The 14,029-nt window shown below is 43.3% G+C and overlaps 1 protein-coding gene across 1 annotated transcript in view; it reads right to left on the bottom strand.

The window, feature by feature from the left end:
- Nucleotides 1-2,939: 2,939 nt before the first annotated feature.
- The window catches only part of LOC133552556 (protein diaphanous homolog 1), a 60,508-nt gene continuing 49,418 nt past the window's right edge, over nucleotides 2,940-14,029 (bottom strand). Inside the window, exon 10 of the mRNA XM_061899802.1 lies at nucleotides 2,940-4,567. Within this exon, the coding sequence (XP_061755786.1) occupies nucleotides 4,401-4,567 (167 nt within the window). The 3' untranslated portion in view covers nucleotides 2,940-4,400. The remainder of the gene's footprint in view (nucleotides 4,568-14,029) is intronic.

Genomic DNA, 14,029 nt, shown 5'->3' with positions numbered 1-14,029 from the left:
GCCATCTTTTGACACTTCTTCCGCTCCCGTCCTTGCACGCTACACCACCAAGAAATAGAGGCAAAGGACAAACTAAAAAAAATAACATGTAAAACAGAAGTGAAATTTACATTTAAAAAGCAAATACAAATTACCCTAAGAACAATTTGTTAGATAAAAAGCAGTTAAAACAATTAAATGTCTAGTTTCCTTGAGCCTTCAAAGTGAAATAAGTGAAGAACTTTTAAACAATATTGTCATTTATTTACATGTACGTTTATTGTGTAGTAATATTGTTTAACTCATTTGAAGAACAGGTGACCTTATTTTTTGGAGTATAAGTCGCACCTGCCGAAAATGCATAATAAAGAAAGAAAAAAACATATATAAGTCGCATTTTTTGGGGGACATTTATTTAATAAAATCCAACAGCAAGAATAGACATTTGAAAGGTAATTTAAAATAAATAAAGAATAGTGAACAACAGGCTGAATAAGTGTAGGTTACATGAGGCATAAATAAGCAACTGCTATGTTAACCTAACATATTATGGTAAGAGTCATTCAAATAACTATAACATATAGAACATGCTATACCTTTACCAAACTATCTCTCACTCCTAATCCATAAATCCCATCAAATCTTATACGTCTAGTCTCTTACCAGGGGTGGCACTTTCGTGACCTCTGCGGTGCTTTTTGTGGACTTCTGGATGTGCCTCCCAGGAGCCTTTTGGCCATGGAGACCAGCTGCTGGGTCTCTGCAACACCGGAGTCTGTTTGGCGAGACTGGAGGAGACACAGATGAGGGGACAGGACTGCGGAGCTAGCAATGAGCGCCTGGGACGGAGAGGCTTCGAGGTGTCTTGGCTGGGTGAGCAGGTATCGGACACCTCAAGTCTCCTTGGACGTATCCTCGCTCATCCATGCGGACTGGACACTGGCCGAGAGTTGGTTGGCGGCCGAGATTGGAGTCGGCTCTCTTGGTTGCTTTGTTGGGTCTGCTTCTGTCTTTACAGTGGATGTTTCTTTGACTTTTTATTCATAGCTGTATGTAGAAGTGGCTGCTTGTATCAGCTACGTTACTTTAATGTCTTTCATGTCCTTTGATGTTTCCTTCTTACACACATGTGAGATTAATGTGTGCTATGGCTATGAGTTGTTTTTTTTCCCTTTTGCCTCAGTCTGGACCCCCTCTTTTATTTTTTTCTCCATTTACCCACACTGTATCTCAGCTTTTTTGTAAGGGGCGCCGGAAGCTGGCAGACCCGTCAGCGATCCTGTTCTGTCTCCCTGTAATGTTTGTCTGATTAATCAAGTATGTCTGATTCTGATTCTTACGTGAATGAGCTAAATAATAGTATTTAATGTGTTAATAATTTCGCACATAAGTCGCTCCCGAGTATAAGTCGCACCCCCGGCCAAACTATGAAAAAAAAACTGCGACTTATAGTCCGAAAAATATGGTAAGTACAATAATTAAACAAAACCACACGATTATAACAACCAAAATAAGTACATTGATTACTGTAACGTATTATTTTCGGGTCTCCCCATGTCTAGCATTAAAAGATTACAGTTGGTACAAAATGTGGCTGCTAGACTTTTGACAAGAACAAGAAAGTTTGATCATATTACGCCTATACTGTATATACCTTTATATACATACATATATACCTGTACTGTATATACCTTTATATACATACATACATACATATATACCTATACTGTATATACCTTTATATACATATATACCTATACTGTATATACCTTTATATACATATATACATACATATATACCTATACTGGCTCACCTGCACTGGCTTCCTGTGCACTTAAGATGTGACTTTAAGGTTTTACTACTTACGTATAAAATACTACACGGTCTAGCTCCATCCTATCTTGCCGATTGTATTGTACCATATGTCCCGGCAAGAAATCTGCCTTCAAAAGACTCCGGCTTATTAGTGATTCCTAGAGCCCAAAAAAAGTCTGCGGGCTATAGAGCGTTTTCCGTTCGGGCTCCAGTACTCTGGAATGCCCTCCCGGTAACAGTTCGAGATGCTACCTCAGTAGAAGCATTTAAGTCTCACCTTAAACTCATCTGTATACTCTAGCCTTTAAATATACCTCCTTTTTAGACCAGTTGATCTGCCGCTTCTTTTCTTTCTCCTATGTCCCCCCCTCCCTTGTGGAGGGGGTCCGGTCCAATGACCATGGATGAAGTACTGGCTGTCCAGAGTCGAGACCCAAGATGGACCGCTCGTCGGGACCCAGGATGGACCGCTCGCCTGTATCGGTTGGGGACATCTCTACGCTGCTGATCCGCTTGAGATGGTTTCCTGTGGACGGGACTCTCGCTGCTGTCTTGGATCCGCTTGAACTGAACTCTCGCGGCTGTGTTGGAGCCACTATGGATTGAACTTTCACAGTATCATGTTAGACCCGCTCCACATCCATTGCTTTCGGTCCCCTAGAGGGGGGGGGGTTGCCCACAGCTGAGGTCCTGTCCAAGGTTTCTCATAGTCAGCATTGTCACTGGCGTCCCACTGGATGTGAATTCTCCCTGCCCACTGGGTGTGAGTTTTCCTTGCCCTTTTGTGGGTTCTTCCGAGGATGTTGTAGTCGTAATGATTTGTGCAGTCCTTTGAGACATTTGTGATTTGGGGCTATATAAATAAACATTGATTGATTGATTGATTGATTGATACATTAATTAAACACAACCACTTTGGACTGGACTCTCGCGACTGTGTTGGATCCATTATGGATTGAACTTTCACAGTATCATGTTTCCTCCTCTCCAAGGTTTCTCATAGTCATTCACATTGATATCCCACTGGGTGTGAGTTTTCCTTGCCCTTATGTGGGCCTACCGAGGATGTTGTAGTGGTTTGTGCAGCCCTTTGAGACACTAGTGATTTAGGGCTATATAAGTAAACATTGATTGATTGATTGAAGTACATTAATTAAAGACATTTTAATAGATTTGCGAGGCAAACTGGAACATTATGTGCATTACTCTGTGTACGCAGAGCCATCTCTAGAGAAGACAGAGAGAAAAAAAATCAAAAATTACATCCATTCAAATGAGATTTAAAAAAAAAAAAACAACAATCAACTGTAAAAATGGACAATAGAAAATATCTTTAAGAAAAAAAAAAAGAATGTCAAGTTAAAGTTTGTCTTCCAATGATGCTCTGATATTGTCCTTGTAATTGACTGATGACCTCTTAGTTGTTGGTGCTTCAACACGACTCGTGGAATTATCAATAAACTTGTGCAAAAAAAGAAAAAGAAAAAAAGAAATCCCAGCAGGTGATTACAACTTGATGAAAATCACTTCCTCCACGACTCAGCAGGTTGATATTGCTAGTCTGAGGACGGATTACAGTATGCTTGCATAGGAAGATCTATTGCATAAGTAAAAAGTTGTGTTTTCAGTCATATATCTACACTTTTGGCCAGTTTTTCCAGTGTGCTTTCCAGTGGTGGGTACAGCATAATTATAGGCATACATCGGAACTAAAATAGACTATTATAAAAGCACACAGGCATGTAAACTGCTCTCTAAAAAGGGTGTTTCTCCTCCAAGTTGACAATCCTGTGGGCCTTTCTGTAACGATGCGAGTGCTTGAAGTAAGTGTTCCAAACTGAGCGTCAAAGCCCGAGAACTAAATCTTTCACCCTGGTGAGAACTAGCTGTGACCGTGAAATGACGGACCTGACTTCCCGTTGGCACTTACAGAACAGACCGAAAGTTTGAACACACTTTCTCATTCAATGCGGTTTCTTTATTTTCATGACTATTTACATTGCAGATTGTCCCTGAATTACAAACGAACACATGTGGAGATATCTACTTAAGGAAAGGTGAAATAACTGAAAACGTGTTTTGTATTCCTAGTTTCTTCAAAATAGCCACCCTTTGCACACTCTTGGCATTCTCTCCATGAGCTTCAAGCACACCTGTTGAGAATGCCAAGAGCTTTTTTTGAAGAAACTAGAACATGTTTTCAGTTATTTCACCTTTACATAACTCCACGTGTTCATTCATAGTTGTGATGCCTTCAGGGACAATCGGCAAATGTAAATAGTCATGAAAATAAAGGACAGACAGATTGAGAAGGCGGCCTGCACTGTACAAACATGCAGTGTACAACACAAACTGTGAGTGGCTTCGAGAAAACAGCCAGGATGTGGCTGACATTCCTAAAACAAAATGTGGAAATAAGTGCACAGTAGAGGTGATGCCCTTTTGATTCATCGTGTAACAACAAAGCAAGTGAAGAAACAAAATGATAATAGTGGCAAATATGGCCGAGGGACATTTTCATCCCGGAAAACAACACATTGCATTTGAATGTTGGCCCCAGCACTGAGAAGCAGTAACTATACATAAAAGAAGAGCAAACATCTGCCCTAATTGGAGCGAGCTTCCAGTAGTTCCTCTAATGAGTCTTCCTTCTTGCTCCCCTCCTCCAGCTTCACCTTCTTGGTGGGCACCTTGCTCGATGAAGGTGTGTCGTCCTGCATCAGTTCTTTGGCCAGGATGTTGGTCACTGCATGACCAGCTCGCCTGTGATTGGCTGAGGAGAGAGAGAGTGATGTCAGCATCTTGTTGAAGGAATAACATGTCAATACAGGCGTCACACGCTGCCTTCTATGACACACACACACACACACACACACACACACACACACACACGCGCTGCCTTCTATGACACACACACACACACACACACACACACACACACACACACGCTGCCTTCTATGACACACACACACACGCTGCCTTCTATGAAAACACACACACACACACACTGCCTTCTATGACACACACACACACACACACACACACACACACACACACACACACACACACACACACACACACACACACACACACACACACACACGCTGCCTTCTATGACACACACACACACACACACACACACACGCTGCCTTCTATGACACACACACACACACACACACACACGCTGCCTTCTATGACACACACACACACACACACGCTGCCTTCTATGACACACACACACACACACACACACACACACACACACACACACACACACACACACACACACACACACACACACACACACACACACACGCTGCCTTCTATGACACACACGCTGCCTTCTATGACACACACACACACGCTGCCTTCTATGACACACACGCTGCCTTCTATGACACACACACACACGCTGCCTTCTATGACACACACGCTGCCTTCTATGACACACACACACACGCTGCCTTCTATGACACACACACACACGCTGCCTTCTATGACACACACACACGCTGCCTTCAATGACACACACACACGCTGCCTTCTATGACACACACACACACACACACACACGCTGCCTTCTATGACACACACACACACACACGCTGCCTTCTATGACACACACACACACACGCTGCCTTCTATGACACACACACACACACACACACACACGCTGCCTTCTATGACACACACACACACACACACACGCTGCCTTCTATGACACACACACACACACGCTGCCTTCTATGACACACACACACACACACACACGCTGCCTTCTATGACACACACACACACACGCGCGCGCACATGCACGCACGCAGAGGTGGTAGGTAAGAGCAGCCAGAAACTACTCAAGTAAGAGTACTGTTACTTTAGAGATGTATTACTTTTTTCTCAGTTTCAGTTCAGTTTCAGTTTATTTTCAGTCTAACAAAAACATATTCAAACATAGATCACGATTCAAAAAGGTTACTCAAGTAAAAGTAAGGAGTAGCCACCCAAATATTTACTTGAGTAAAAGTAAAAAGTATGTTGTGAAAAAACTACTCAAGTACTGAGTAACTGATGAGTAACCTGATTGTTTAATGATGACGGCAACAAGTAATGCACAAAAACATAAAAGTAGCAATGAACAAATTCAGAGCCAGGAATATCTCTTAAGCAACTAAAACATAATATATATTTGGTTTTACACTGCATTGATCATTTAAAAAAAAAATGAAATTTACCTCTTCAAGCTCATTATGCTATTGGCTAAGTTTTATATTCAAAAATGTAAGTTTCTCGCCATACAGGTCACACTGAGGGTGGCCGTAAAAACAACTTTAACACTGCTCCAAATATGCGCCACACTGTGAACCCACACCAAACAAAAATGACAGACACATTTTGGGAGAACATCCACACTAACACAACGTAAACACAACAGAAAAAATGCCCAGGATCCCTTGCAGCACTAACTTTTCCAGGACGCTACAATATACACCCTTGCAACCCCCTACCACCTGCCACCTCAACACCCTCATGCTCTCTCAGGGAGAGCATGTCCCAAATTCCAAGCTGCTGTTTTGAGTCATGTTAAAAAAAGATAATGCACTTTGTGACTTCAATAATAAATATGGCAGCGCCATGTTGGCATTTTTTTCCATGACTTGAGTTGATTTATTTTGGAAAACTTTGTTTAATGCATCCAGCGGGGCATCACTACAAAATTAGACATACTAATGTGTTCATTCCACTACTGTATATATCGGTTGATATCGGAATCGGTAATTACGAGTTGGACGATATTGGAATATCGGCAAAAAAGTCATTATCGGACATCTTTAATGATAAACATCTGAGAAAAATGTGTATCTCCCGAAAACATGAACCTGGGCTTAGGAGTCCCCAACCTGACAAATATTTTCAGGCTCTATTTTTGCTTTAAGTTGCGACTAAAACGTTTGAGTAGTGAAACATCTTTAGATTCTTCCCCAGCGCTAGTTAGCATAGCAGATGTCAGCGTGAACGCTGGAAGAATCCACAGAAACACCTGCTGCCTCACTCGCTAGCATTAGCTAATAGCTAGACTTCCTCTTTTCAACCATGACTCAAAAGAAAGTAAATGTGGAGAAAAATTGTGGAAAATCTTGACCGATTTGTCAAAACAGTACGAGCATAGCTACAATCTGCAGCATACTGAAGCAGAGGTCACCGATAAAGGTTACAACAATGTCAGCCAAGGGCAACTGTGGGCATGTATCTACGAAAATATGAAAAAGCTGTTTCAAGTGGAAGCAGCGTGCAGGAGATACAGTAAGTTCAACCTCCTAGGTAAATTCTGGACATAAATCTACTGTAGTTTGTAACATTCTAATGTCCATCCAGCTTCTTTCGCTTATCTGAATTCAGGTCGCAGCCTAAGCAGGGAAGCCCAGACTTCTCTCTTCCCAGCTACTTAGTCTACATCCCCCCGGGGGATCCCGAGGCGTTCCCAGGCCAGTCGGGAGACATAGTCTTCCCAACATGTCCTGGGTCTTCCCCGTGGCCTCCTACCGGTTGGACGTGCCCTAAACACCTCCCTAGGGAGGCGTTCGGGTGGCATCCTGACCAGATGCCCGAACCACCTCATCTGGCTCCTCTCCATGTGGAGGAGCAGCGGCTTTACTTTGAGTTCCTCTCGGATGGCAGAGCTTCTCACCCTATCTCTAAGGGAGAGACCCAAACTCATTTGGGCCGCTTGTACCCGTGATCTTGTCCTTTCAGTCATAACCCAAAGCTCATGACCATAGGTGAGGATGGGAACGTAGATCGACCGGTAAATTGAGAGCTTTGCCTTCCGGCTCAGCTCCTTCTTCACCACAACGGATCGGTACAACGTCCGCATTACTGAAGACGCCGCACCGATCCGCCTGTCGATCTCACGATCCACTCTTCCCCCACTCGTGAACAAGACTCCTAGGTACTTGAACTCCTCCACTTGGGGCAGGGTCTCCTCACCAACCCGGAGATGGCATTCCACCCTTTTCCAAGCGAGAACCATGGACTCGGACTTGGAGGTGCTGATTCTCATTCCAGTCGCTTCACACTCGGCTGCGAACCGATCCAGTGAGAGCTGAAGATCCCGGTCAGATGAAGCCATCAGGACCACATCGTCTGCAAAAAGCAGAGACCTAATCCTGCGGTCACCAAACCGGAACCCCTCAACGCCTTGACTGCACCTAGAAATTCTGTCCATAAAAGTTATGAACAGAATCGGTGACAAAGGACGACTCCAACTCTCACTGGAAACGTGCTCGTGGTGGTTCCTCTCTTTGAGAAGGGGGACCGGAGGGTGTGTTCCAACTATCGTGGGATCACACTCCTCAGCCTTCCCGGTAAGGTTTATTCAGGTGTACTGGAGAGGAGACTACGCCGGATAGTCCAACCTCGGATTCAGGAGGAACAGTGTGGTTTTCGTCCTGGTCGTGGAACTGTGGACCAGCTCTATACTCTCGGCAGGGTTCTTGAGGGTGCATGGGAGTTTGCCCAACCAGTCTACATGTGCTTTGTGGACTTGGAGAAGGCATTGGACCGTGTCCCTCGGGAAGTCCTGTGGGGAGTGCTCAGAGAGTATGGGGTATCGGACTGTCTTATTGTGGCGGTCCACTCCCTGTATGATCAGTGCCAGAGCTTGGTCCGCATTGCCGGCAGTAAGTCTTTACAGGGCCCCCAACACATAATTTCATCATCATTAGAGGCCTCTCTGGGCCCCACTCCATCATGGGCCCCTAGAATCCGTCTCCTTTACCCTCCTTTTCGCCGCCCCTGGATACAGCATCCGCATTACTGAAGACGCCGCACCGATCCGCCTGTCGACCTCACCATCCACTCTTCCCCCACTCGTGAACAAGACCCCGAGGTACTTGAACTCCTCCACTCTTTTCCGGTCAAAGACAATAGACTCGGACTTGGAAGTGCTTATTTTTATCCTATGATTCATATTGGGTACCATATTGCCTATAAAAAGTACCAGTCCCCCCCCCCTTTTTTTTTTTCAACTGGCATGACTGTTTGACATTGCTGCGGAGCATGTTCGGCAGCGCACAATAACGGAGTACTTACAAACAGACACAGTGTGTAGACATAAAAAGGGAGAACAGATGCATTTTGGCCTAAAAACTGACAATAAAGTGAAGTATATTTATATAGCGCTTTTCTCTAGTGACTCAAAGCACTTTACATAGTGAAACCCAATATCTACGTAACATTTAAAGCAGTGTGGGTGGCACTGGGAGAAGGCGGGTAAAGTGTCTTGCCAAAGGACACAACGGCTAGGATGGCAGAAGTTGGGATCGAACCTGGAACCCGCAAGTTGCTGGCACGGCCACTCTACCAACTGAGCTATATTTCCAATAAAAGGTGAAGTTATAACACTGAAACACCCACAGGAAGAGGTGCTTTAACACCTGGCTAGCTAGCTAGCGGCTAACGTCCATCTGCAGTTTTAGCTACTTCTAAATCACTAATCCTCGCCTCCATTGTGACAAATAAAGTAAGTTTCTTACAAGTATCATTATCACTGCAGGACAAGGAATAGTTAAACGTGCTTCACTACACACCGTAGGAGGATACAATAGTTTAATGTAAACAAACACCATGGATGACTCTACACCTGACATCCACTGTAATGATACCAAGTACAAGAGCGAATCTAGTTCAAAGTTAAAGTACCAATGATTGTCACACACACACAAGGTGTGGTCAAATTTGTCCTCTGCATTTGACCCATCCCCTTGATCACACCCTGGGAGGTGAGGGGAGCAGTGAGCAGCAGCAGTGGCCGCGCCCGGGAATCATTTTTGTTGATTTAACCCCCAATTCCAAGCCTTGATGCTGATTGTAATGGCTCCCATTTTTATAGTCTTTGGTATGACTCGGCCGGGGTTTGAACTCACAACCTACCCATCTCAGGGCGGACACTGAGCAGTGATACTATGGCGATTACATCAATATTTTTTTTGCGTCACAAAAACATTTTTTTGTTTTTAAAAAATTAATATTATGTTTATAAACTCAGGAAACACGTCCCTGGACACATGAGGACTTTGAATATAACCAATGTATGATCCTGTAACTACTTGGTATCGGATCGATACCTAAATTTGTGGTATCACGCAAAACTAATGTAAAGTATCAAACAGAAGAATAAATGATAACTAAATAGATAGGACACGTTGAAAGAGAAAGTAAGCAGATATTAACAGTAAATTAACAAGTCGATTAATAATTAATTTTCTACCACTTTTCCTTTATAATGTGAACAAAATAATAGGTGTATAAATGACACTATATGTTACTGCATATGTCAGCAGACTAATTAGGAGTCTTTGTTTGTTTAATTACTACTAAAAGACAAGTTGACCAATATATGATCCTGTCACGACTTGGTATCGGATTGATACCCAAATAAGTGGTATCATCCTAAACTAATGCAAAGTATCAAAGAAGAGGAAAAAAGTGATTATTAAATTTGAACTAGAACATGTTAAAACATAAAATAAGAAGATATTAACTGTAAATGAACAAGTGGATAATATATATATTTTTTTACAGTTTGTCCTTAATAAATTTGACAAAATAGAATGATAAATGACACAATATGTTACTGCATACATCAGCAGACTAATTAGGAGTCTGTTTGTTTACTTACTACTAAAAGACAAGTTGTGTAGTACCTTTTTCCAGTGATGTAATCCTGTCAACATGTTTTTAATTCGAGTAATAAAGCATTTTTGGTTGAAAAAAAAGAGATAAAGAAGTAAAATACAGCACTATGTCATCAGTTTCTGATTTATTAAATTATATAGCAGTGCAAAAATGTTGCTCATTTGTAGTGGTCTTTCTTGAACTATTTGGGAAAAAAGATATAAAAAAACAAAAAAAAATGTTGAAAAATAAACAAGTGATTCAATTATAAATGCAGATTTCTCCACATAGAAGTAATCATCAACTTAAAGTGCCCTCTTTGGGGATTGTAATAGAGATCCATCTGGATTCATCAACTTCATTCTAAACATTTCTTCACAAAAAAATAATATTTTAAACATAAACAATATTTATGGAACATGTCCACAAAAATTTATTTTCAGTTTGTTGAAGTATTGTATATTTATAACAGATTTTTGAATTGTTGCTATTTTTAGAATATTTTCTCAAACATCTTACATACCCCTTGGCATACCTTCAAGTACCCCCAGTGGTACATGTACCCCCATTTGAGAACCACTGCTCTAGTATCTTCACTATTTTATTTAAGGACTAAATTGCAATAAAAAAACATATGTTTAATGCGGCGTCTTCAGTAATGCGGACGTTGTACCGATCCGTTGTGGTAAAGAAGGAGCTGAGCTGGAAGGCAAAGCTCTCAATTTACCGGTCGATCTACGTTCCCATCCTCACCTATGGTCATGAGCTTTGGGTCATGACCGAAAGGATAAGATCACGGGTACAAGCGGCCCAAATGAGTTTGGGTCTCTCCCTTAGAGATAGGGTGAGAAGCTCTGCCATCCGGGAGGAACTCAAAGTAAAGCCGCTGCTCCTCCACATGGAGAGGAGCCAGATGAGGTGGTTCGGGCATCTGGTCAGGATGCCACCCAAACGCCTCCCTAGGGAGGTGTTTAGGGCACGTCCAACCGGTAGGAGGCCACGGGGAAGACCCAGGACACGTTGGGAAGACTATGTCTCCTGGCTGGCCTGGGAACGCCTCGGGATCCCCCGGGAAGAGCTAGACGAAGTGGCTGGGGAAAGGGAAGTCTGGGTTTCCCTGCTTAGGCTGTTGCCCCCGCGATTGACCTCGGATAAGCGGAAGATGATGGATGGATGGATGGATGTTTAATGTCCCCTAAGTTTTTTTTTTTTTTAAATAAAGCCAATAATGCCATTTTGTGGACCCCTTTATTTATAAAAAATAACTAAATATGGGTATCAGGACAACCCTGGTTAGAAGTACAGGAGGCCAGCAGCAGCTTATGAGGGCAGCAATATTTGAGGAAGTACAGTAAAATATAGATCATCCATCCATCCATTTTCTACCGCTGATTCCCTTTCGGGGTCGCTGGCGCCTATCTCAGCTACAATCGGGCGGAAGGCGGGGTACACCCTGGACAAGTCGCCACCTCATCGCAGGGCCAACACAGATAGACAGACAACATTCACACTCACATTCACACACTAGGGACCATTTAGTGTTGCCAATCAACCTATCCCCAGGTGCATGTCTTTGGAAGTGGGAGGAGCCAATCCCCAGGTGCATGTCTTTGGAAGTGGGAGGAAGCCGGAGTACCCGGAGGGAACCCACGCATTCACGGGGAGAACATGCAAACTCCACACAGAAAGATCCCGAGCCTGGATTTGAACCCAGGACTGCAGGACCTTCGTATTGTGAGGCAGACGCACAAACCCCTCTGCCACCGTGAAGCCTACTGCACACATCAGGACTAAATTGCAATAAAAAAAACATATGTTTAATGTACCCTAAGTTGTTTTTTTTTAAATAAAGCCAATAATGCCATTTTGTGGAACCCCTTTATTTATAAAAAATAACTAAATATGGGTATCAGGACAACCCTGGTTAGAAGTACAGGAGGCCAGCAGCAGCTTATAAGGGCAGCAATATTTGAGGAAGTACAGTAAAATATAGATCAACATACATCAATCAAAATTCATCACGATTCTCTCTGCTAAGACAACATATATCCATGCAGCTCTCGTGTTGAGCCGGTGTACTAATGTTGTGTTGAAAGCCGTGCTTCCTTTACATCTGCCGCAGCTTAATGGCACACACCTTCAAGTCTGGATTAGTGTCGGACACGGCACCAAGACAGCAAGGTGGAGCAAGAAAAACGAAGAAGAAGCGGAGGGGAGCGCTCTCGGACGACCGCATTACGTCTGTCAAGAGCTGAGAGGATGTGTGAGATGTGCAGAGAGAAAAAAGCACAATGAAGTTAAAAGTGTCCTCTTTCCTCCCACACGCTCTGTAGCTGCTGTGCGGCAGCCATTTTGAAGGAAATAGGTCAGGGGAGGGATGGCGTTTGCGGCGTTTACATTTCTTTAATGCCGGGTGGTTCCGCTGCAGGGAACTTGTTGTTCCTCAGCAGTGTTGTGACCACACCAACCACACAACACACAACACGCATGGTTCGTGGGGGTTAAAGGACGGAGCACGTTACACATCAAGTCTCCAGAATAAGCTGCGACAATGAAACTATGGAGTCCGACAAAAAGGATTGAACCACTTTTAGGAATACATTTGCAAATATGAATGTGGTCTAAATACCAAACAGAAATCATGCAAATGAGCAGAAAAAATGGAGCGTATACGTCAGTGTGGGTGCTGCTTCTTTTTCTTTCACTTGTTCTATGCAGACTTCATTTTAAAGGAAAACAAAAAACTAAAACTAATGTAGCTTAAAAGGCTGCAAAGAGATGGGAACAGTAAGACGTAAAAGGGAAAGACTCAGAACTGTATGCTGTAATAAGCAGGGGCGTCCATGGGCGATATATCGATATATCGCGGGTTTATCTCTGCGCGATATAGAAAATGACTATATCGTAATATTCCAGTATACGTTCTCACACAGCTGCGGGCATTACACTTGCACCTGGGCGGTATAGCTCGGTTGGTAGAGTGGCCGTGCCAGCAACTTGAGGGTTGCAGGTTCGATTCCCGCTTCCGCCATCCTAGTCACTGCCGTTGTGTCCTTGGGCAAGACACTTTACCCACCTGCTCCCAGTGCCACCCACACTGGTTTAAATGTAACTTAGATATTGGGTTTCACAATGTAAAAGCGCTTTGAGTCTCTAGAGAAAAGCGCTATATAAATATAATTCACTTCACTTCACTTCAGGCTCTTCTCACTCTTTCCTGTCTCTCCTTCTCACAGACAAGCAGGCGCACATTTTTACTTACGTCACATCACACATGTCCGCCCTCGCCCAGCAGAGAGGTAGCAGACTGGGCAACGTTAGCTGCTAACGTAGCCGTACAAGTGAAATACGAGAGAAGATGCGGATCTGGTAACAAATGAAGGAAGACTTAATTCCCAATAAAAACAGCAGGGTTTCCGTCGTCTGGCGGTGGTTCGGCTTCAAGTGGGAATATGTCGAACAGACAACCGTAATTTGTCAAGTGTGGGGCAAAAGCGTTGCTATAAAAAGTAGCATTACTGCTAATATGTAGCATCACTTGAAAAGTCACTCGCTAGAGAAT

The sequence above is a fragment of the Nerophis ophidion genome, linkage group LG05, assembly GCF_033978795.1.
Source record: "Nerophis ophidion isolate RoL-2023_Sa linkage group LG05, RoL_Noph_v1.0, whole genome shotgun sequence".
NCBI classification, from domain to species: domain Eukaryota; kingdom Metazoa; phylum Chordata; class Actinopteri; order Syngnathiformes; family Syngnathidae; genus Nerophis; species Nerophis ophidion.
Note: the sequence above shows the minus strand (reverse complement) of the source record. Positions and strands in the feature narration are given on the sequence as shown.